The sequence below is a fragment of the Schistocerca cancellata genome, unplaced genomic scaffold (genome assembly GCF_023864275.1).
Source record: "Schistocerca cancellata isolate TAMUIC-IGC-003103 unplaced genomic scaffold, iqSchCanc2.1 HiC_scaffold_1150, whole genome shotgun sequence".
NCBI lineage: Eukaryota > Metazoa > Arthropoda > Insecta > Orthoptera > Acrididae > Schistocerca > Schistocerca cancellata.
In genome coordinates, this window is record NW_026047149.1 from 3,799,986 (window position 1) to 3,825,401 (window position 25,416).

At 43.2% G+C, this 25,416-nt stretch overlaps 1 protein-coding gene across 1 annotated transcript in view; it reads right to left on the reverse strand.

Annotated features, from left to right (window-relative positions):
* Window positions 1-595: 595 nt before the first annotated feature.
* Window positions 596-25,416, reverse strand: part of LOC126159969 (uncharacterized) — an 80,527-nt gene continuing 55,706 nt past the window's right edge. The window contains exons 4-5 of the mRNA XM_049916776.1: window positions 832-980; window positions 596-732 (exon numbers count right to left, since the gene is read on the reverse strand). Of these exons, the coding sequence (XP_049772733.1) occupies window positions 596-732; window positions 832-980 (286 nt within the window). The remainder of the gene's footprint in view (window positions 733-831; window positions 981-25,416) is intronic.

A 25,416-nucleotide genomic window follows, 5' to 3' on the forward strand; every position in this document is an offset into this window, starting at 1 on the left:
GTTTAGTTAAATGTAAACTGACTGTATGGTTCCAGATGATAGTCGCATTATGTAGTGTGAATATTGCTACTACCATCTCATTGTTGTTGAACACAACAGGTAGGGTAGAGTAGAATGTTTGCTGAATATGGAGAAGTAAATCGAGTCTGATATCAGGAGCGAAAATTCTGGTGATAGAACTGATATAGCGTCAATCTCGGTATGTTGCAAATTAGAATAGTCTGATGTAGCACCTTGTAGACTGGTGTGAAATACTTTTCAGCGATCAGATATTATAGAGCAGTTGTGTTTGTTCACAATGAACTGATGACTTTTGCCATGTTTAGTCTGGAAGTTTTACTCGAGACATTTTTGTTTAGAGGAGGATTGTCCGTTGTTACCTGAATTATTTTTCTATTACCTGGCGTTGTCTGGGTTTTGCTACAACGTTCCTTAGAGTATTTGTGTGCTGTATGTTACTTGGTGAGGGCTGAAATTAGTGAGTCACAATAGGATTGAGTTTTTTGCATCTTTATTTAAAAAATTATGTATATTGCTCTCGTACAAACTCTTTCAGTTCCTGTTTCTTTGCACAGAGATCGCTGGACGGGCTGCCTCATGACAGCATCTCCACCAGCCGCCTCCTGTTGTACTGCCTGGCGATGTCCAGCGCTGTCTGCCCATCACCAGTTGTGGCCCCCCTGTCGGCACCCGCGGCGAGCAGCGCAGCCGCCACTTCTGCGCGGCCATTGCCTGCCGCAAGATGCAGCGGCGTGCACCCACCGCCAGCCCTGGCGTCCACCTCCGCCCCCGCCCCCACCAGCAGCCTCGCCGCCTCGACGTCTCCCCTGCGCGCTGCCCAGTGCAGGGCGGTGAACCCCCACGGCCCGCCCCTCGCCCCCACGTCGGCCCCTGCGGCGATCAGCGCCCTCAGCTCCCCCACTGCCCCCTGCTGAGCCGCCTGGACCAGCCTCCTGTCCCTCTCCTCTGCAGAGAGGCTCCTGCACAAAACACACAAACTGCCACTCTCTGCTACAAACACACAACACACAGAACGAGGAAAACAGCCACACGAGGAAACAACTGTTGCGAATACAAATCTGTCCTGAAACAAACCTACCGTATTCCCCCTCCCACAGTACAAAGCAGTGCGCATTTGTGTGTATGTATTAAATTACAGCAAATCTGTTCTCTCCCCCTCATAAGAAAATCTTCATCGTCCATTACAAATAGCATTATACAACCTCTGAAAGAATTTCATTACCACGTTTTGTCACACTCATTCCTGCAAGTCAGCTCCTTTGCTCTCGGGACGCTACACCTAACCACTCGCTCACCTCCACTACAGGACAGGCTTCTTGCAGCTGACACTGGTCTCTGTCTGCAGCTTCACTGCCAGACGTCACACACAAGAAGAATCCCGTCTCCTGGTTTTCAAACACACTTTCCTGCTATGCAGGCAAAAAAATTTCACTGCAGTTACCGGCAGTTTTCTTCATTCAGCCTCACCAAACACTGAAACTTTCTGACACACAGACAACAATTTATTCAAAACATATGAGAGATAAACACCAACTCGGCAACACCACCCCCATAAAAAACTGTGTGTGTGTGTGTGTGTGTGACATTTTATGGCCTCATAGCATACGCACATGTATTTAACATGTGCCATCATGCTCAAAATGATCTGAAAGATCTCAGTTGTCGTCCATATTGATGTTGTTGCGGCGTAAGGACTGTTCCATAAAGTTTCTGGCGTGCAGCCGCATGAATTCAGTGGTTCGGTCCTCGGGTTTAAAAGGACGGACCAAGTGCGGCAGCGTCAGTCACCACGGCTCACTCTGGAGATGGCTGGACGGTGTTCGACCGAAATATTAGGAGAAGAGGCTGAATTTATGCGGCTGCACGCCAGAAACTTTACGGAACGATCTGAATTGTGTTTCGCCTGATTTGTAATCAGTCCTCATAACATTGTTCCTCTGCTCTGTTTTCGGTGCAGTCTTTGCCTGTACAAAATGTTCACTGCATGAGGCCACAAGAGACAACTGCTCTGTGTGATTATCGGTTTACATGCAAACTGACACTTCGATAATGCAAATACCAGGAAACGTGTTATTGGACATTACACAGCCATTACGCTTGCATATTCAAACTTATTGTAATAAATGAAACCTCAGAAAGCAGCATCCCCCTTTAAATGACACGACGAAAGTTTTTTCACTGCGCTACTATCCGGGAATGCAATCTAACAAGTAAAGAAGAAATATCTCAAGTAGGGTTTCAGTCACAAGTAACAAAGAGTGTCCAAGTTGAAACTTGAAGTGATCTGCGATAAAGTTTTATGTTTCCCGGAGATTCGAACGCAGCACTTAATAGGATTGTTAACTAAGCACAATGAAACGCCAGAAATCGTCATTTTTAACCAGCAATGAGATGACAAAGTAAAACTAGGAGACGAAAGTGTTTTCCGTTATGCGCACTCAAACTCAGTACCTATCGACACTGACCTCTAGTCACGCGTAGACGTTCTACACTGATTTACTTCATTAGCAGCGAAATGTGCGCATGTCTGTATTGTAAATACGATGATGAAAATTTTCTGCCGACTAGGAATGGAACCCTAGACGCATCGTTGTTGACTACATACAAAGATACCTCGACTGTACTATATCCTCTTTCACCAGTAGCTAGGGGTGGCATGTTTGAAACTGACATGACAGGACGAAAAGCTGCCCGTCTGACTTGGGACTCGAAACCAGTACCACCATTATTGTTAACAAAGACCAGAGAATCGGTAAAATCAGAATAATTTCTCACATTTATTTTGCTGAGCTCATGCTGCAACTTAAAGTGTCATGCCAGGATTCCAACCCAGGGATGTCTCTTGTGAATGTCTTTATGACTTTGCAGACAAGTGGAGACAATGAAGCAGTGGAAATGCATCATCTGAAAGTGATCAAACGTGACGAAAAGGGAGATCCGAGTTCGAATTCCAGTCCATCGTCAATATTTTCCACGTCTCAGGCTCGAATACAGTAAGAGTCAAGAGCGCTGCGGCCTTGTACGGCGATTGGCTCAATGATTTAGAAAGATATCGCTTAAGAAAGGTGACTGGTAACAGAGTTTCGACCCGGCGTGACTTCCGCCCCTGTCAGGACCCAACCTGTAGCGACTCTCCTCCAGGCTACCAGAGGTGGGACAGATGCTGCTTATGCTTGTTAAAAATGATTGCCGGATGTGAGAAACGAACCCAGACCTTCAGCATATGTAGCAAGAATCATTTCAAGTTTTCCTTAATTAGCAACTATTGCCATGAATTAAAATTCATGCGAGTTGCGGTATTCGAATCCAGTACACGCAGACTAGAAACTCGCGCCCTTAACCCCTTTCCTTTCATTTAATTTTTTAACCATTCCGAGGTCTGGCCACGACGCCTCCCCCATACCTGTCACAGAGTCGCTGCGCTATTTTCACGCATAATTTTTTTATTTTTTTTATTTCTAATTTTTTTTGTTTTTTTGTTGTTTTTTTTTGTTTTTAACACTTCATCTGAAAGACCGTGTCTGCACACAAACTAACTCAGCTGAGAGCGACGCCGTCCAAGTTCCGTGTGCACGATGGTCTGCTTTCCGATTTATTTCTCAACATCTTGTAACTCGCCCAATGCCTCGGTTCCCGAGGCCCCTTTGGAAAGTTGGTCTTCTGCCATCGCTGACCACTGCACGCGCTGCGATTCCTGATACAGCGGGTGACGATGAATGTAACGGAGAACAGCAGAAATCAGTGCAGTCGCTTCTGGTGAAAAGGATTTTTCACATACAGAATGAAGTAAAATAAAGTGTACTAAAAAGTACACGTGTTCTGTCGTGAGGACCAGCTTTTCCTCCGAGATTCCTTCAACACAAAATAGAGTGCTTCTGACCTACGTATTTCAAATTAGATTTCTGTTTCCTTAAAAATAAGTAAGTCAGTAAGAAACATCAGTTTAGCACAAAAGAGCTTAAGGACGATACATTATGATGTTCTTGCGTTTACGCCTTTTTCTATTCACTTTGCACACTGTACCACGTAACTGTATGCACTGAAACATGTTGCGAAGTTTGGTCTTGTGTCAAAGCGGTAGGTGGATCAAAACAAAATGTCCAGACACTCTGCGACCAAAATGGTTCTGAAACAGAGGATGGCAGACTAAAGGCCGAAATACTAAATCTCTTTTTCCAAACCTGTTTCACAAAGGAAGAATGCACTGTAGTTCCTTCTCTAGATTGTCGCACAGATGACAAAATGGTAGATATCGAAATAGACGACAGAGGGATAGAGAAACAATTAAAATCGCTCAAAAGAGGAAAGGCCTCTGGACCTGATGGGATACCAGTTCAATTTTACACAGAGTACGCGAAGGAACTTGCCCCCCTTCTTGCAGCAGTGTACCGTAGGTCTCTAGAAGAGCGTAGCGTTCCAAAGGACTGGAAAAGGGCACAGGTCATCCCCGTTTTCAAGAAGGGACGTCGAACAGATGTGCAGAACTATAGACCTATATCTCTAACGTCGATCAGTTGCAGAATTTTGGAACACGTATTGTGTTCGAGGCACAGGTCATCCCCGTTTTCAAGAAGGGACGTCGAACAGATGTGCAGAACTATAGACCTATATCTCTAACGTCGATCAGTTGCAGAATTTTGGAACACGTATTGTGTTCGAGTATAATGATTTTTCTGGAGACTAGAAATCTACTCTGTAGGAATCAGCATGGGTTTCGAAAAAGACGGTCATGTGAAACCTAGCTCGCGCTATTCGTCCACGAGACTCAGAGGGCCATAGACACGGGTTCACAGGTAGATGCCGTGTTTCTTGACTTCCGCAAGGCGTTCGATACAGTTCCCCACAGTCGTTTAATGAACAAAGTAAGAGCATATGGGCTATCAGACCAATTGTGTGATTGGATTGAGGAGTTCCTAGATAACAGGACGCAGCATGTTATTCTCAATGGAGAGAAGTCTTCCGAAGTAAGAGTGATTTCAGGTGTGCCGCAGGGGGGTGTCATAGGACCGTTGCTATTCACAATATACATAAATGACGTTGTGGATGACATCGGAAGTTCACTGAGGCTTTTTGCAGATGATGCTGTGGTGTACCGAGAGGTTGTAACAATGGAAAATTGTACTGAAATGCAGGAGGATCTGCAGCGAATTGACGCATGGTGCAGGGAATGGCAAGTGAATCTCAATGTAGACAAGTGTAATGTGCTGCGGATACACAGAAAGATAGATCCTTTATCATTTAGCTACAATATAGCAACTCAGGAACTGGAACCAGTTAATTCCGTAAATTATCTGGGAGTACGCATTAGGAGTGATTTAAAATGGAATGATCATATAATGTTGATCGTCGGTAAAGCAGATGCCAGACTGAGATTCATTGGAAGAATCCTAAGGAAACGCAATCCGAAAACAAAGGAAGTAGGTTACAGTACGCTTGTTCGCCCACTGCTCGAATACTGGTCAGCAGTGTGGGATCCGTACCAGATAGGGTTGATAGAAGAGATAGAGAAGATCCAAAGGAGAGCAGTGCGCTTCGTTACAGGATCACTTAGTAATCGCGAAAGCGTTACGGAGATGATAGATAAACTCCAGTGGAACACTCTGCAGGAGAGACGCTCAGTAGCTCGGTACGGGCTTTTGTTGTAGTTTCGAGAACATACCTTCACCGAGGAGTCAAACAGTATATTGCTCCCTCCTACGTCTCGTGAAGAGACGGTGAGGATAAAATCAGAGAGATTAGAGCCCACACAGAGACATACCGACAATCCTCCTTTACACGAACAATACGAGACTGGAATAGAAGGGAGAACCGATAGAGGTACTCACGGTACCCTCCGCCACATCATCTAACTTAAAACTAACTTACGCTAAGGACGACACACACGCCCATACCACAGGGAGGACTCTGACGGGGGCAGCCGCGCAGACCGCGCGGCGAACGGTGGGAAGTATCAACACCAAGGCATCAGACGTGACGAAAAGGGAGATCCGAGTTCGAATCTCAGTCCAGCACCGATATTTTGCACATCTCATGCCGAAATAAAATAAGATTCAGCTGCCCAGTGATCTTGCACGATGAGTGGCACATTCATCAAAAAACACTCTCGCGTAAGAAAGGTTACTGGTGACTGGCTTTCAACCTGGCATGATTAGGTCTCTGTCATGGCCCCCCCTAGAAGGACTCTCGCGCAACAAGTAGCAAAGTGACGTCTCGTATGTCCGTTTGGAAATTTCGACGTGTTATTCCGATCCGAGGTTAAACACGTCGACTGAAGAAGTTGCTGGCTCATCTGGAATAGGAGAATAAATTCCTGAAGAGTCCGTTCATAGTGACCTATCAAAATTACGATTGAAGGGCGCAGTGGTGTATTATGAAAAGCTGTTGACGGAAAATATTTTAATTGCATCGACATCTTCGGAAGAAATCTCTCACGATGCTATGTTATTGGCCGGAGAACTTTATACACTGGAACTTTTGGGCGCAAAAACATTCGTAACTGAAGAGGAATTAATTCACGCTCATGAGGATTGCGAAGAATGTGAGGAGAACGACGAACAGTTCGAAGTGCCACAAAATGATTCGTCTCCAGACGAATATAAACAGTCACCGAAAAGATTTAAAGGTAACATGATTCCCTTTGCCTACAAAGTCAAAGTCGTGAATATTGCTAAGGCGCACCTCACGTGGTCCTTGGCGACATTGCAAAAAAAGCCAATTGATGCGAAAAGAATATCTTTCACAATGGAAGACAAATTTATCCATTCGCGTACCACCACTTTTAAAATCTGAGGCGATAGATTCGTGGACCTACGACCGTTTTGTGGAAGCAAGACAGCAACATCAGCAAGTTGCGACAATGGACATTGGCTGCGGCTGCACAATTCGTCGATTTCAAATTCAAGGCGTCTGATCGATAGGTCACGGCATTTAAACAGAAGCACAGAATTTCACAACGCAAGCTCACGAAACTGGTTTCGAAAAAAGAAGCGGCGTCAATGGAGGCCATCCAGGCGTCTGCGGAGGCCTTTCGTCGGCAGACGTGCCGGTTAATCCCTCAATACCACGACGAGGATTACGCGATAAATACTGACCAAACAGGTAAATACATGTTTTGTGCGTACAAAATGTTTTTACCGATGTAAAATATATCAATTCAAATTTAATTATAGAAAAATATATTTACATACACATTCGAATATTGTTTAATATTAAAAATACTATTGTTTTAGGATACCAATATCAATCTCACTGAAAAAGTAAAACAGTTTTCGTGAAAAAGTCGGATTTGAATGAAGTGACGCATTCGTACACCGCACAATATTCAATAACATTATCCGGAAAACTGCTGCCACATGTCTTCATATGCTTACAAGAAGCGACCGGTCGTTTCGGACCTCGTATTCACTAATTAATAGATGGCTATGGCAATACTTATACGAACGTCATCGTAACCATCGCAGTCCGGAAAAGGAACAACAGTTTTATACATGGATTTTTTCCGCAAATGTTTAAAATCTTTCGTCGGGGAGAGTAAATATTTGCTTCTCATTGACTCTTGGGGAGGTCAAACGATTCCGGAGACATATGATGCAATTTTTCAAGATGACGGAAATATGCCAACTTGGTCTCAAAGTCATACCTCAAAAATGCACTTCTTTGGTGCAACCTTGTGATGTTTACTTTTACAGGCAAGTTAAAAATTTCGTAAACCGCTTGCAAAATAGCAGCGCATTGTAACAGGAGAATCGTGAAATTAATTCCCGGGAAGATTGCATCAAAATTCATTCTATAATTCTCCATCAATCATCGTCACCAATATTCCGAGACATGATTCAGTATGACTGGTTTGCCTCAAAATTATCAGAAACTAGAAACATTTTCGTAAATATTAATGGGGCATGTTTTTGTACAGATTTATTGCGAACGCCCATTTTTATATGTTGCGCAAGATGTCGCAAAAATTACTGCTTTGTTTGTTTTTACGATAATTACCACTGCGGTTCTTGTTTATAATTATTATATGTATAAAAATTGAATTTTTCCCAATCGACTTTGTTATTCTGATTAAAAAACCAATGTTTCTCCTCATATACTTTACAATGGAAAATGGAAAACCCACCGCCATGATTTGTGTTGTTGGACAAAAAGAAAGAAATGACATAGATGAGGTGACAGATAATTGCAGTCATAAATTACAGTGATCGAAGAATGAGTCTTTAGCAGTAGCACACATTTAGCACCTTCACTGTCACCTTCAGCTGGCGGCAGTTCAGCACGCACATTTTCTTCTTTTGCAGCCTGAGGTTCCTCATCATAATTTCCCGGACCCAAATTAATCATTCAGTAAATCCTTGACGTGTGTTCCTTCCAGGGTAAATTATGTGGACAGAGGAGCAGTCCCGAACAGCGACATCGCAAAATCCTTCACTGCCTTGTTATGTTTGTCAGTTCCAGCCTTCTAAACGCATCCTTGGGGAGTCAAGATCTTCCTTCATATCAGACACCAGATGTTTGCCGTCATATCCTTGTATCTGCTGTACTACTGATTTATTTTTCATGTGCGACTTGCAGGTGAGGTTGGGAACGTGAACCCAACCCATTCCCTCTCTACTAGGAATCCAGTTCCTAACCAATACCCATTCTTCTGAAGACAATTCGGAGCATGTTGCCACATTTCTTATTGTGATTCTGATATTTCAGTATTTTCTCGAATTCATTTTCCGTATTTTCATGCTTCCGTCTTTCAGCTAAAATCACCTTTGCTGTAACTTTTTTGGAGTTTAAAAGCTTTTTGCTGAGATAACTTAGTTCAACATTATACTCCCGAATGTGTTTTAGCTTAAAACTTATTTTTTGTATATTTATCGGCGGCTCTACACTTTCTGGCCTGACAATGTCTTATAGTTTCGCTGTAGTGCACCCTGGATCGTTACACATTATGCCCCATGTTCGTTTAACATACAATGCCATCGCTTTAAACTTTATGTCAGACCCATTACTCCATTGCTTGGATCCAAAACTGCTGTCTTCACCGGCACTCGAAACAATTCCCCTATCCACAAGAACTTTGCTAAAGTGGACATGATCGCCTTCTCCACCATTGATGGAATGGGGAGAACCTGTGCTATGTAGTAGGCATTGGATAAAATATACGTGTTGATGAACAGTATTCTCTTGAACTGGTCTATGCTACGTTGACAGTTTTCAATCAAAGCTCCCTTGATTTTTCTTGCCACCTCCCGCCAACTTATTGCGATCATTTGTAAAAGGGAAGTTGTCAATGCTATTCCAAGGGCTTGCTTTCATTAACATGGTTCGCCCACTCAATGCGCAAGTTAGCAAGCCGCTTTATATCTAGAAATTTACTTTTGTTTCCATTTACCCTCGGCACCTGATGCGGAACAGTATTTTGCAAGTACCATCTCTAGTTGCGTCACATCTGTTTGGTCTCTGATGATTACGCCTGCATCGTCAGCGTAAGCGCCTACCACGGTCTTTGTTCCTTGAAAAGTAATGCCTATCAGCCTGTGCTGTAGCTGTCTCAAGAAAGGTTCCAGCGATATAACGAACAGGAGCATGGATAAGGGGCTTCCTTGGGTAACACCCCTTTTTATGTCAATTTGTTTTGTCAGTTGACAGCTAACGGAGATTTGTGCTGGAACACCCATTGTCACGTTCTTGAGGATGTCGAAGGTTCTTGGCAGGAAGTCCATTCGATGCATTGTCTCTATCAGGTATTTGTGATTAATTTGATCAAATGCCTTATGGACGTCTATGAAAAGCAGTCCACATTTTATGTTACTTGCCTGCGCTAGCGCAATGGCATCGCGACACAAAGCCACAGTTTGTAAAATCGTCCTTCTGAAAGCACAAGTCTGCTGTTGGCCTATGATGTCGGCGGTGCATGGTGTAAAGCGCTTGTTAATTACTCGAGCTATAATTCTATAATCCGAATTTAAAAGCGAAATCGGCCGTAGGTTACTTATTTTTTTGCAGCCTGTGTTCTTCGGGATCAACACGATTTTGCATTGTTTGAACTCTGCAGGCACTGGCTTCCCCTGTAAGACTTCATTGACAATTTCGGTGAACTTTTCTCCTATTAGGGTCCAAAATCGTTTATAGAATTCAATGGGCAGTCTGTCAGCTCCTGGAGATTTCCTAGCGGGGGAGCTGCACACGATTTCTAATACATCTTCCTTGGTGATGTCCGAAGAAATGTTATCATCATCTCCTCGCGATATTCGTGGAAGATATGCACCAAAGAGCTCATCGTATTCTTCTTCGTTTGTTTCCCCTGACGCATACATACGTTCATAATACACTGAGATCTCTCTGTTTCCTTCTGGGTGGTGAATATGGTACCATCGTCGATCTGAAGTTCATCCACGAAACTACTACTATTCTTGGCGTGTCTGACAAGGTGGTACAGTGCAGCAGTCTCATCTTCAGTGACTGACTCTGCTTTGCTTTTCATTTCAAGTCCCTCCAGTTTCTTACGTTTCAGACTTGATAATTTTGCTTTTATTTGCTTGATGTCTTTTAATCTTGTAGGAATTGCATCTGTCTGATCGTAGAGTTCCCTTAGCACGCTGTAGTAGAATTCTACAGTCTGTTTCCTTTCTCTGGCCATATCTATACTGAAAGATATTAAAACTTTCCTTAACTTCGGTTTCGCTCGTTGGGTCCACCATTCTATCACACTTGGAAAGTTGTTGAGTGAATGGAGACATTTGCCAAGCTCTGGTTAGGGCATCTTCTAAGTCTTCTTCTGATAATAACGAAATATTTAGATTCCACTGGCTTCTTACTCTTCTGGTAGGTTGTGGTGTTAAATTTACGCAGGTCAACAACACACTGTCATCGGAAAAACTAACGGGAACAGCTTCTGTTTTCAGTACTTTATCTGCTAAATTTTCCGTTACGTAAATTCTGTCAATTCTACTACATTAATTCGCAACAATGAGTGAAGTTCACCATTGTTGGTTATTTTATTTCCCACGCATATTTTAAATCAACAACGAGATGTCTCAAGTAATTGAAGTTGGGGATTTGATCCTTTCGACTCAATACACAATTAAAATTTCCCCCTATTAAGTTGGAGGGGGTGTTTCCTCAGTAAAGAAATGACGCTTTCAATAAAGAATGTGGCTCTTGCAGCTTTATTACTGCTGCCAGAAGGAGCATATGAACTGACTATATTGACTCCTGCTACGTTTATTCCAATACCTCATCCCGATTCTAATTTATCAACGTTATGTACGGGGATGCCTTCTCTAACTAAAATGGCCGTGCAACACTCGTTTCAGTGGAAATATTGTAAAAATCGACGTAACTGGACAAATTTAATTGTGGGAATACCACTTCCTGTAGGAGAGCAATATCCGTCGCTGACTCATACAGAAACTGTTTCAGAGCAGCTATTTTAACATCCGACTGTATCCTATTAATGTTTAGCGTGGTAATCGTATATGACTAACATAGGGGAGTGACCTCTTTTCCCGCTAGTCTATCATTTGATGCCACTCCATGCCGGATACTTCCTGAGAATCTGACTGGAGACCACCGTCCCGGTTTGCATTACAACCTTTCTTTATACTTTTCTTGCGATTTGCATTGACTCTGGCCTTCACCGAATGTCTGCTCCGCCCACCCCCTGAGCAGTTTTCCACTGAGGGCGGTGTCAGTGGATCTGAGGGGCAGTCGTGTGCCACCATCTCGTCTCGTCTGCCAAAGGCGGCGCAGACGCAGTTTGCGAACGTTCTTCCAACGCCCCGTCACTTCTATGATCACTTTCGTTTGCTGTTTGTGTGTTATTGCTGTAAAACTAGGCTTCTTCGCCTTGGGATTTGGGCTGTGACGTCGCCTGTTGTTGACAATCACTCGCTACCTCGTCACGTTTGCTTTCAGTTGCATCTGCGAGTGAATCTGTCTGCGCTGGTCGACGTACGGGTACTGCAGCGCGGGGCTGTGGCGTCACCGAGACGAGCGCATTGCCATCTACCGGCGCGCCCAGCGCTACAGAGTGGGGCTGTAGTGTCACTTTGACCTGTTCGGGTGATGGTGGCGGGTTCGATTTGTCTACTGATGTACTTGACTCAAGAGTTTGAATCTATGCTGACAATATTGTCTTAAACAGTAGTTCCCAGTACTGTTTTCTGAACGTCACCTACAGCTTTCAGCGACAGGCTGATATCTTCTTCATCTGTGCTACTGCCGTTACAAGTTCGACGTCTCTTGTTAGTGGCTATACTACTTTTTCCAGCCGGATTGTCTACAGTGTCTTTCCTGAGTAAAGGTGGAAATGCTTCAAGAGTATTTTGTGGCCTATCGTTCACATTTCCCGTAATGCTGTAAAGGTCACCACCCGTCATTGATTTTCGGTCACAAGATTAGCCAGTGATGACCTTTGAGGCTGTTGTAAATTATTCTGCAATATAAACCCCACTTTCATATATGACAAGTCAAAGTCTGCGCTTTGTAGCCACAAACCAAAATATGAGATGGAATGTTTTGTTTGACATGCATATCGACAGAACAAACGCCACTAAAGCATCACTATCTATGCTGGCTGGACCATCGTTCATTACAAATTTGCCTGATGTCACCTTATTTAGATAATACGTCTTTTAAGTAGCAGTTTTCTACCTCAGGGGGCAAATTAAATTCTCTGACTTGTTTATAATCAACATCTGCATTTGAAATGGTAACTCTACTCACCGAATTATCGCGATGGCGGAATTCGGCTTTTCCTTCAAATTTCTGCAAAATCCGTTTCAGCACCAACGAGGAAAGCAACTTCACAAAAAAGCAGTATTGCTCCAAGTTATAATAAGCAGTGTGCGTCTGGTCCGAAGTAACGCCAATAACGTCAACGATCCAGTCACGAGTTTCCAGTTAACTTGGCTGAACATTACGGCCTGCTTTGTCAAATCCAAATCTTGGGGTAAGCTTTCTGAGAAACGTGGTTGCCATGTTAGCAGTTAACAGCTCGGGAAAACAAGGAAACTAAAATGCTGCATCACCAGAATCAATTTTATACAACATTGTAACGCAGAGACTGAACGTAAAGTCTTAAAACCCAAACAGAAGCGCCACAGCGCGCCCGCTCAGGACGGCCGGAAAAGCCGCTATTCTGGTCCCAGACAAACGAAACTTTTGTGTAATTGCTTGTCGAAAGGCTATGAACGATAATGGACACCGCCCAAAGCACAACTGTCCGTAATATAAATATATTTTTAAATTATTTAGCAGTGCGAACCAAACTGCGATCTCTGTTTACGTTGCTAAGCAGAGATACGATCTACGATACAGGAGTTCACTTATGTCGCTTTGAGTACTAAAAGCTTAACGGAATTGCCCATTGCTCTGCTTCTTTCGATGCGTTGTATTTACATTTGACTTTTTTCCCTGGAAGGGTAATCGGAACTTTGCGTCAATGACAGAGTTACCGCCACAATCTTATCTTTACGGATACAGACTAACATCGAATTTACTTGCGTTATTGCAGTGCCTGTAGTATTCCGAATTACGATGCAAAGTTCCTGTGCACCTCCGAAGGAACGGGTGAAGCGGCGACTACAGGTGCTATGAAATACGAGAAACGCTTCCGCAGTCGCGAATACGGACAACCATCAGATGTACAGTGGAATGACGACAGTGAAAGTTTGTGTCGGACCGGGACTCGAAGCCGTGTTTCCCGCTTATCGCGACCGGTCGCAATATCGTATTTATTCGCCGACATCAGGCAAACGACTTCCAGGTAAAATGCCTCACCTGTACAGATGTACGAGTACACGCTGTAGCCGCCGTAGTGCCTGTTCCACTGGAGACGCAAGCGTATGCAGCGGAACTTCGCACTGTGATTCGGAATAACACGGGCTCTGCAGTGTCGTATTCAGTATATTGTACAACAAGTACGTTTAGGTGAAACTTACACCAGTTGTCTTAGTAACGTTACTGGAACCTGAATAAGCGTTACTAATCCGTACAAATATAAAAATACCAGTTATTGCTATTATATACGCGTGCCCTAATTGCTTTGTACATTAGCATTTGCAACGACAGAGTCCAATGTTATTTACACTAATGGGAAACATCTAATATTTTCTGGAATGAAACATTTTGTGAAGATCACATCAACAGCTATAAATTGTTTGCAGGCACGTGTTTGAGATGGACAATGTTATGTAGAAATTGCCCCCACAAATCAAAATCTTTGAGTGCAACTGTGTCAAACAGAAGAAAAAATTGTATTTGGTAATGCAAGCTGCCAGTCCCACCTCGTACATTATGTTCGAACTTCGCCCAACGCAGTGCTGTGAGTATGTGCTAACTTTAGAGTTTTTTAGGTCCTTGCGGGAGAGTTTAAAATTCCAACTTTCCTCGGCGCTAGCGGCAACAATCATTCGCTGAGGTAGCGACAAAGGTCTGTGGGCTGCATTACACGGGGAATTAACGGAAAAGTCAACTCGGCTTCTCCATTAGTACCACGTGAATTTGTGATTAATGTCTGAATGTGCTCACAATCAGTAATGTGTCACTATTCAAGTATGGTGCTGGTTTCGTGATTTTGTAGATAGTGTGCTGGCTTTCTAGTGACATGGCGGAATGAAATGATATGATCATTTGGCATTGTTGGGCTGGAGGCCCCACGCGTGGGAGTTCGGCCGCCGTACTGCAAATCCTTTTCAGTTGACGCCAATGATGATGACATGATGATGGACACACAACATCGTCTCGAGGCAGAGAAAATCCCTGGCCTCGCCGAAAATCAAACCCGGGACTCCGAGCGCGGGAACCGAGAACACTACGGCAAGACCACGAGCTGCTGACGCTTGGCAGAATACAGGCGGACGCCCGGGTTGGCGGTCATTCAGTGATAATGCATAACGCACCTAAGAAATGAATAATTTAAGCAGTGCTGGTTGAGCGAGGTTTGCCATCCAACAACATTATAAAGGGCGCGGAAAAAGAGTTTGACGAAAAGTGTAGGGTGGATGGACAGCATGAAACATAGGAATTTGAGTATAGCAACTGCGGGATCGCAACAGCTTATTTTCGGCGCTACCGGAGCATAATCTAAAACTGTCCCGTGGACCTCTTTACTCAAAATAAAAGGTAATTCCCATAAAATGTATGCATAAACACAGTCTTTGGACTAACCAGCTGTCACGATGAGAACAAGATAAACTGAAAGCATCACATTCACATGTATCGTACTTTGGACTTCTTCAGAAATGAAAACAGTCACACGACCATGTGTCATGTATTAAAAAGGTCAAAGTGGAAATGAGTGTGCAGACATGCGGATGTGCTGATCATGTGCGCACATGTGCGGCAGCAAACTACAGTCACATCTGTTATTAGACGTGTGTCCTAAACGAACGGCGGCGGCTCCACTTCCCTGTTTATGTGGTACAAGCAACACGGCAACACACCCAGTCCCGTTTACCCCTGGTGTCCAAAACCTTGACAGAAGTACTGAGAAATGGCAGGTACTGCGAAAAAGCAAAGGACTCACCTCAGGGTGAGTGGCGGACTGCAACGCATTCGCGTCTCTCTAGGCGGAGGGCCAATGTGGAGGCTGGCCTCGCCCGTTCGTCCTGTCAGTGGGCAGGTGGCCGCTCCTTCAGCAGGGCCCGAGCAGCCACACGGGGGCAAAGGCTTGCTGGTTATTGGGAGCTCCAACGTTAAGCGGGTAATGGAGCCCCTTACGGAAGCAGCGTACAGGGCTGCAAAGAATTCCAACGTGCACTCTGTTTGTCTGCCGGGGGGCCTCATCCGAGATGTGGAGGCGGCCTTGTCTGCGGCTATCGAGCGTACGGGGCGCAGTTGCCTGCAAGTAGTTGCACACGTTGGCACCAATGATGCCTGTCGCTAGGGTTCTGAGACGATCCTCAGTTCGTACGGGCGGCTGGCGGATTTGGTGAAGACCGCTGGCCTCGCACGCGGGGTGCAAGCGGAGCTCTCTATTTGCAGCGTCGTTCCCAGAGTAGATTGGGGTCCATTTGTTTGCAGCCGAGTGGAGGGTCTCAACCAGAGGCTTCGTTGACTCTGTGACGGTCTTGGCTGCAGATTTCTAGATTTCCACTTTTGGGTGGGGAATTTTAGGACGCCCCTAGATAGGTCAGGGGTGCACTGCACAAAGGAAGCGGCTACTCGGGTAGCAGAGTACTTGTGGCATGCACATGGGTTTTGTTTAGGCTAGGCAGTAGTGCGAGGTGTCCTGATGAACGCTCACCAGTCGACGTGCAGGCAGAGAAATCAGGACGCGCTCTGTGTAAAGACACTTCAGCTATCAAGATATCGGCAGTAAGTTTTCAGAATGTTCAGAATAAAGTTTCTGAATTTACTGCCCTCCAGGAAGTGTGTGGTGCGCAAATTATTCTCGGGGTTGAGACCTGGCTGAACCCCAAGACAGGAAGTTCTGAAATACTTAGTGAGGGTTGGAACGTGTATCGGAAAGACAGATTAGACACCATACTAGGTGGTGTCTTCAATGCAGTTGACAAAAATATCGTGTCTACTGAGGTCGAAGTAGAGTGTGATAGTGAAGTTACTGGACACGTTTAACAGGGCTACGGGAAATAAAGTTAATTGTGGGCTGTTATTACCGGCCACCAGGTTCCACCGTGACAGTTCTAGAATCATTCAAAGGGAGTCTACATTCTGTATCGCAGAAGTACCCGGATCATGCAATATTAGTCGGAGGCGACTTCAACCTACGTAGTTTAGACTGGGATCTCTATGGATTCATTACAGGTGGTACAGACAAGCCGTCGTGTGAATTACTTCTCAACACATTATCCAAAAACTGTCTTGAGCAGCTGAATTGACAGCCAACGCGTAATGGAAATATCTTAGATCTGGTAGCCACAAACAGACCAGACCTTATCTATGGTGTCAGTGTTGAGACAGGGATTAGTGATCATGATGTTGTCATTACGACTATGGTTATGAAAGTTAAAAACTCGGTGAAGAAGGCTAGCAGAGTATTCTTACTAGAAAGAGCAGATAAGCAGTTGTTAGCATCCCACTTAGTAAATGAATCGACTTCATTGACTTCCGGTACGATGGACGTGGAAGTATTACGGGCAAATTTTAAACACATTATAAATCACGCATTTGACAAGTATGTGCCGAAAATGTGGGTTACGGACGGGAAAGACCCACCGTGGTTTAACAGCGCAATTCGGAGAATGCTCAGGAAGCAAAGGCAGTTGCACTCACGGTGCAAGAAAGATCAGGAGAATGAGGACAGGCAAAAGTTAGTAGAGATTCGCACTGCTGTAAAAAAAGCGGTGCGCAAAGCATTCAACCACTACCACCGTCATACCTTAGCAAAAGATCTTGCTGAAAACCCAAGGAAATTCTGGTCTTACATAAAATCGGTATGCGTGTCGTAGGCTTCCATCCAGTTACTCACTGATCAGTCTCGCCTGACAACCGAAGACAGCAAAACGAAAGCTGAAATTTTAAATTGAGCATTTGAGAAATCTTTCACGCAGGAGGATCGTACAAACATACCACCGTTTGAGTCTCGTACACATTCCCATATGGAGGACATAGTGACAGACATCCCTGGGGTTGTGAAGCAGCTGAATGGGTTGAAAATAAATAAATCGCCAGGTCCTGATGGGATTCCAATTCGGTTCTACAGAGAGTACTCTACTGCATTGGCTCCTTACTTAGCTTGCTTTTATCGCAAATCTCTTGCCCAACGTAAAGTCCCGGGCGACTGGAAAAAACAGTAGGTGTCGCCTGTATGTAAGAAGGGTAGAAGGGCAGATCCTCAAAATTGCAGACCAATATCCGTAACGTCGGTTTATTGCAGGATTCTTGAACATATTCTCAGTTCGAATATAATGAATTTCCTTGAGACAGAGAAGTTGCTCTCCATGAATCAGCACGGCTTTAGAAAGCACCGCTCCTGCAAAATGCAACTGGCGCTTTTTTCACATAATATCATGAGAACCATAGATGAAGGGTATCAGACGGATGCCATGTTCCTTGACTTTGGGAAAGCGTTTGTCTCGGTGCCCCACTGCAGACTCCTAACTAAGGTATGAGGATATGGGATTGGTTCCCAAGTATGTGAGTACCTCGAAGACTTCTTAAATAATAGAACCCAGTACATTGCCCTCGATGGTGAGTGTTCATTGGAGGTGAGGGTATCATCTGGAGTGCCACAGGGAAATGTGGTAGGTCCGCTGTTGTTTTTTGTCTACATAAATGATCTTTTGGATAGGGTGGATAGCAATGTGTGTCTGTCTGCTGATGATGCTGTGGTGTACGGGGAGGTGTCGTCGTTGAGTGACTGTAGGAGGATACAAGAGGACTTGGACAGGATTTGTGACTGGTGTAAGGAATGGCAGCTAACTTGAAATATAGATAAATGTAAATTAATGCAGATGAATAGGAAAAAGAATCCTGTAATGTTTGAATACTCCATTACTAACATAGCGCTTGACACAGTCACGTCAATGAAATATTTGGGCGTAACATTGCAGAGCGATATGAAGTGGGAGAAGCATGTAATGGCAGTTGTGCGGATGGTCATCTTTGGTTGATTGGTAGAAATTTGGGAAGATGTGGTTCGTCTGTAAAGGAGACCACTTATAGAACGCTGGTGCGACCTATTCTTGAGTACTGCTGGAGCGTTTGGGATCCCTAACAGGTCGGATTGAGGGAGGACATAGAAGCAATTCAGAGGCAGGCTGCTAGATTTGTTACTGATAGGTTTGATCATCATGCGAGTGTTACAGAAATACTTCAGGAACTCGGGTGGGAGTCTCTAGAGGAAAGGGGGCATTCTTTTCGTGAATTGCTACTGAGGAAATTTAGAGAACCAGCATTTGAGGCTGACTACAGTACAATTTTACTGCCGCCAACTTGTATTTCGCGGAAAGACCACAAAGATAAGATAAGAGAGATTAGGGCTCGTACAGAGGCATATAGGCAGTCATTTTTCCCTCGTTCTGTTTGAGAGTGGAACAGGGAGAGAAAATGCTAGTTGTGGTATGAGGTACCCTCCGCCATGCACCGTATAGTGGATTGCGGAGTATGTATGTAGATGTAGATCTATGTTCTCAGTTGTTTAAAAATGACTGGGTACTGCAATTCTTTTTTGTAGCCATTGGTGAAAACTCAGTGTGTGCTGTGCCACCGAATAATAGGCAGCCAACGTAAGTTTTCAATTGAAAGACACTACAATACATATCACAAAGACGAGTGTAGTGTACTCAACAGTGAAGAACAGCAAGCAAAATTAAATGTCCTTAAGAAAATGGATGAGACACATCAACTCGATTTTACAGTACGTCAGAGTAGCTGATACTTCTTAGTTTCTTGTGTTACATTTATGTCTATTTTACTGTATGCTGTACAATGTACTGTTTTCAATTTTCCAGAATGACAACCACACAACTTCACTGCAAGCAAGTTTTAAAATCGCATTAAGAATTGCGCAATCTGGGAAACCCTTTTACGGAGGGGAGTTTGTGAAAGGGTGTCTCACCGATGCTGCAGAACTTGTGTGCCCCACGAACGTTAGCAGGTTTCAAGAAATCAGTCTATCCAAGCAAACAGTGACAAGACGTATCAGTGCTATGGCCGGCAATGTGCACAGGCAGCTAATAAATAAGGCAAAAGAATTTGTTGCTTTCTCTGTTGTGCTCGATGAAGAAACAGATCTTACAGATACAGCCCAAGTTGTGATATACATACGAGGCGTCGATAACGCACTTTGTGTAACAGAGGACGTTTTGGACTTAGTACCTTTGAAAGGGACTACTACAGGTGCGGACTTACTCCAAGCTGTCGAGCAAGCGATTGATGGTGTCGGTATGGATTGCAATCTGTGAGTCTCAGTGACCACAGATGGAGCACCATCAATGCAAGGCCATCGGAAAGGACTCATAGCACGAATGCGCCAAAAGCTAGGGCGCACAAATGGGACGTATGAAATTCACTGCATTCTGCATCGAGAGGCGCTTTGTGCAAAATCAGTAACGTTAGCAAACGTCATGCAAATTATTGTGCATACTATAAACTACCTGAAGACACATGGGCATAAGCATCGCCAGTTTCGGTGGTTATTGGAGGAATTAGGAGCGGAGTATGGTGACATAGCTTACTATACTGAAGTACGCTGGATCAGTTGAGGTAAAATGCTGAAAATATTTTTTGATTTACGTTTGGTCATAGTAACATTCTTACATGAGAAGGGAAAAAGTGAACCTATGTTGGAAGACCCTTGTTGGATATCAGACCTTGCATTTCTTGTGGACATTACGTCTCACATGAATAGCCTGAACATCAGTTTGCAAGGTGAAAATGATTTCTGACATGTTGGAAAAAGTAAATGCCTTTGAAAGGAAGCTTGCGCTTTGGGAGCGCCAGCTAATGACAGAAAACACTGCACATTTCCCGACTCTTGGACTGGTCCATGAAAGTGCTAGATTTCAAGAATACATATCAATAATTGTAAAAATTAAGGAACAATTTCGAGCACAATTTGCAGATGATACGAGTTTGTCTCCTGCCATTGGCCTCTTTGCTGAACCATTCTCGTTGTCAGTTGAAGATGCTCCGAATGTTCTACAGATGGAACTGATCGACCTACAGTGCAATACAACACTGTAGGGCAAGTTCTTTGAATTGGGAAGTCCAAAAGAATTCTACGAAAATTTTTCACAACAAGAATTTCCACGCCTGCACAAAGATGCCGCGAGACTTATGTCCATGTTTGGGTTGACATATGTTTGTAAGACATTTCCAGGGGCAGATGTGGACTCTGACCACAATTTATTGGTTATGACCTGTAGATTAAAACTGAAGAAACTGCAAAAAGGTGGGAATTTAAGGAGATGGGACCTGGATAAACTGAAAGAACCAGAGGTTGTAGAGAGTTTCAGGGAGAGCGTAAGGGAACAATTGACAGGAATGGGGGAAAGAAATACAGTAGAAGAAGAATGGGTCGCTTTGAGGGATGAAGTAGTGAAGGCAGCAGAGGATCAAGTAGGTAAAAAGAAGAGGGCTAGTAGAAATCCTTGAGTAACAGAAGAAACATTGAATTTAATTGATGAAAGGAGAAAATATAAAAATGCAGTAAGTGAAGCAGGCAAAAAGGAATACAAACGTCTCAAAAATGAGATCGACAGGAAGTGCAAAATGGCTAAGCAGGCATGGCTAGAGGACAAATGTAAGGATGTGGAGGCTTATCTCACTAGGGATAAGATAGATACTGCCTACAGGAAAATTAAAGAGACTTTTGGAGATAAGAGAACCACTTGTATGAACATCAAGAGCTCAGATGGAAACCCAGTTCTAAGCAAAGAAGGGAAAGCAGAAAGGTGGAAGGAGTGTATAGAGGGTCTATACAAGGGCGATGCACTTGAGGACAATATTATGGAAATGGAAGAGGATGTAGATGAAGATGAAATGGGAGATACGATACTGCGTGAAGAATTTGACAGAGCACTGAAAGACCTGAGTCGAAACAAGGCCCCCGGAGTAGACAACATTCCATTGGAACTACTGACGGCCTTGGGAGAGCCAGACCTGATAAAACTCTACCATCTGGTGAGCAAGATGTATGAAACAGGCGAAATACCTTCAGACTTCAAGAAGAATATAATAATTCCAATCCCAAAGAAAGCAGGTGTGGACAGATGTGAAAATTACCGAACAATCAGTTTAATAAGCCACAGCTGCAAAATACTAACACGAATTCTTTACAGACGAATGGAAAAACTAGTAGAAGCCGACCTCGGGGAAGATCAGTTTGGATTCCGTAGAAATACTGAAACACGTGAGGCAATACTGACCTTACGACTTATCTTAGAAGAAAGATTAAGGAAAGGCAAACCTACGTTCCTAGCATTTGTAGACTTAGAGAAAGCTTTTGACAATGTTGACTGGAATACTCTCTTTCAAATTCTAAAGGTGGCAGAGGTAAAATACAGGGAGCGAAAGGCTATTTACAATTTGTACAGAAACCAGATGGCAGTTATAAGAGTCGAGGGGCATGAAAGGGAAGCAGTGGTTGGGAAGGGAGTAAGACAGGGTTGTAGCCTCTCCCCGATGCTATTCAATCTGTATATTGAGCAAGCAGAAAAGGAAACAAAAGAAAAATTCGGAGAAGGTATTAAAATCCATGGAGAAGAAATAAAAACGTTGAGGTTCGCCGATGACATTGTAATTCTGTCAGAGACAGCAAAGGACTTTGAAGAGCAGTTGAACGGAATGGACAGTTTCTTGAAAGGAGGATATAAGATGAACATCAACAAAAACAAAACGAGGATAATGGAATTTAGTCGAATTAAGTCGGGTGATGCTGAGGGAATTAGATTAGGAAATGAGACACTTGAAGTAGTAAAAGAGTTTTGCTATTTAGGGAGTAAAGTAACTGATGATGGTCGAAGTAGAGAGGATATAAAATGTAGACTGGCAATGGCACAGAAAGCGTTTCTGAAGAAGAGAAATTTGTTAACATCGAGTATAGATTTAAGTGTCAGGAAGTCGTTTTTGAAAGTATTTGTATGGAGTGTAGCCATGTATGGAAGTGAAACATGGACGATAACTAGTTTGGACAAGAAGAGAATAGAAGATTTCGAAATGTGGTGCTTCAGAAGAATGCTGAAGATTAGATGGGTAGATCACATAACTAATGAGGAGGTGTTGAATAGGATTGGGGAGAAGAGAAGTTTGTGGCACAACTTGACTAAAAGAAGGGATCGGTTGGTAGGACATGTTTTGAGGCATCAAGGGATCACAAATTTAGCATTGGAGGGCAGCGTGGAGGGTATAAATCGTAGAGGGAGACCAAGAGATGAATACACTAAGCAGATTCAGAAAGATGTAGGTTGCAGTAGGTACTGGGAGATGAAGAAGCTTGCACAGGATAGAGTAGCATGGAGAGCTGCATCAAACCAGTCTCAGGACTGAAGACCACAACAACAACAACAACAACAACAACAACAACAACAACGTTTGTTAAAGGTTTTTCTGGGTGATGAAAATGAATAAATCAAGGTTTCTGTCAAGCATAAGTGATGAAAATCTACACAACTGCTTGCGTTCGTCAATGAGCTAATCTTTTATGCCCGATAACTATATCATTCCTCATGACCAGTGATAAACGTGTTTGGATTTATTCCTTTCATAATTAAAAATTATTGTTTACTAACTGTGCATTATTGCATCATTCTGCTCCATGGTACATTATTATCAGGAAAATTGCTCATTAAACCGATTGTTCCAATGTATACTTACATTTAGTGTTTTTTTAATGTGTGAAGGGCTACGCTCAGCTGAAGTTGATAAACAATAACCTTCATCTAATTGTCTGTCATTATGCAGATTTTAGACGGAACTGATAATAGTACTGAAATAGCAGGTGATCGAGAGGTCTGCGGTTATTCTGTTCAGAGGTCAGTGAGACAGAAATTATGTGGGTGTAACTGAGGGCACCGAGAATTAGTTATAGGAAACCTTGCATTAATTTAATGTTATTTGTAATCATGAATAAAGTTCGCTGTTAGTCGCTAACTGCTCTCTTAAATACTAGATCAAAAACATTACGCATATTTGTGTGCCGTCAGTCAAGCTGCCTTAATAAAAACCCACGGTTGTTAACTGTATTACTTGTCTTACTGGGTTAAACTGGTAACGTAAAAGTAGACGTCTCAATGAGTAGACTGTGACAGTATTTTAAATGTTTTAATACGCAAAATACCTCCCCATGGTTGGCTTGCATGCTGTGGAAAGAGCACTAGAATGCACTGGTACAGAGTACCCCAGCAAGTGGATAAAGCGACATCTGTGCATAGAAACGTGCACTATATGAATGCTGGCGGCTGCGGCATGCACGCTGTGACCCGGAAGTTGCACATGTGCAGGAGCACCGCACGCGTGCAGAATTTCTGGCCGGCTCTGAGAAAGCGGAATTTATTACTATCTTAGAAAGCAACAGTAGATCATTTTCGGCTAACCCGGACTGGCTCAAAATTTTGGATACTGTATTGCAACTCTGGATCCATTCTTTGTGGAACCGTATTCGGTACCTTTTTCTAAAAACCAGGCCGTACAGAATGAAACAGATAAGATTATGGAATGAGGAGTGATATAACACAGTAACAGCGAATATATCAGTCCACTTATCATTGTAAACAAGGATGGAGGAGTACATGTGGCCATTGATGCACAAACTCTAAACAAAGTAAAAAGAGAGGTGCACAGGCCTGAAAATCTGGACAAAATGTTGCAAAAATTTCATAATGAGGTATTTAACCAGTTTCCACATGACTGCTGGCTATTGGCAAATCCCATTAAGTCTAGAATTGCATGAATATAAAGCAATCCTGTTTACTGGGAAATGTTATCGATACAAAGTAGTTCCATTTGGACTGAATACCTCTCTGGCAGTGTTTATTAGAGCTCTGGACTTTGTGTTAGGAGAGGAGTTGAGTTCCAGGTTAACTATCTATGTAGATGATTTATTTATCTACAATGAAAACTGGCAAAAAAAGCTCCAAATTGTTGCTCTTCAAGCAGGAGGCATCACTTTAAAATTATAGAAATGTGAACTTGTAAAATTAGAAATTAAATTCTTGAGCCGTGTAATTACTACTACCAGCATTAATAAGGACCTGGAGAAAGCTACGTGCCTTAGAAAAATTTCCCCCACCAAAAAATAGGAAACAGGTGTAAGCCTTTTTAGGTTGGTGTGGATTTTACAGAAAATTTGTTAAGGGTGAACCCTTCAACAATCCACACTTGAACAATCTATAAAAAGATTTAGTGCTTTTGTTTGGACAGATCAGAGTCGGCAGGATTGTGAATCTTTAAAGATTAAACTTTGACATGATAATGTTTTACATCACCCAGTACTGTCAGAGACTTTCAATATGAATACTGACAGTAGCACCTATGGGATTGGTATTGAAATTTTCCAGGAGATAAATGGTACAGGAAATTTAGCACATAGAACTATAGCTTTTGCCAGCAGGGCATTGACAGGAAACAAAAGGAACCATACCATATCAGAGGAGATAGCCTTGGCCATATTATGGGATCTAAAGAAATTTATAGGTTGGTGGGGTTTTACGATCTTCACACATTGACCACAAAGCTCAAACATTCCTTAAAGGTTGTTGCCTTCTAAATGGCGGGCTCACCCAATGGGCTTAATACCTGGAACAATTTCATTATGAAATCTGCTATGTAAAGGGTACAAAAAATTATGTGGCAATGAATTGTCCCAATGGTACTGATGTACCCAAGAAATGCAATGGAGATGGAACTTTCCAAATTAATTACATGAAGAAGATCAGGCAAAAATGAATCTGAACAGATTTGCAAAACCATGCGATATCATCAAAATGAGCAACCAAA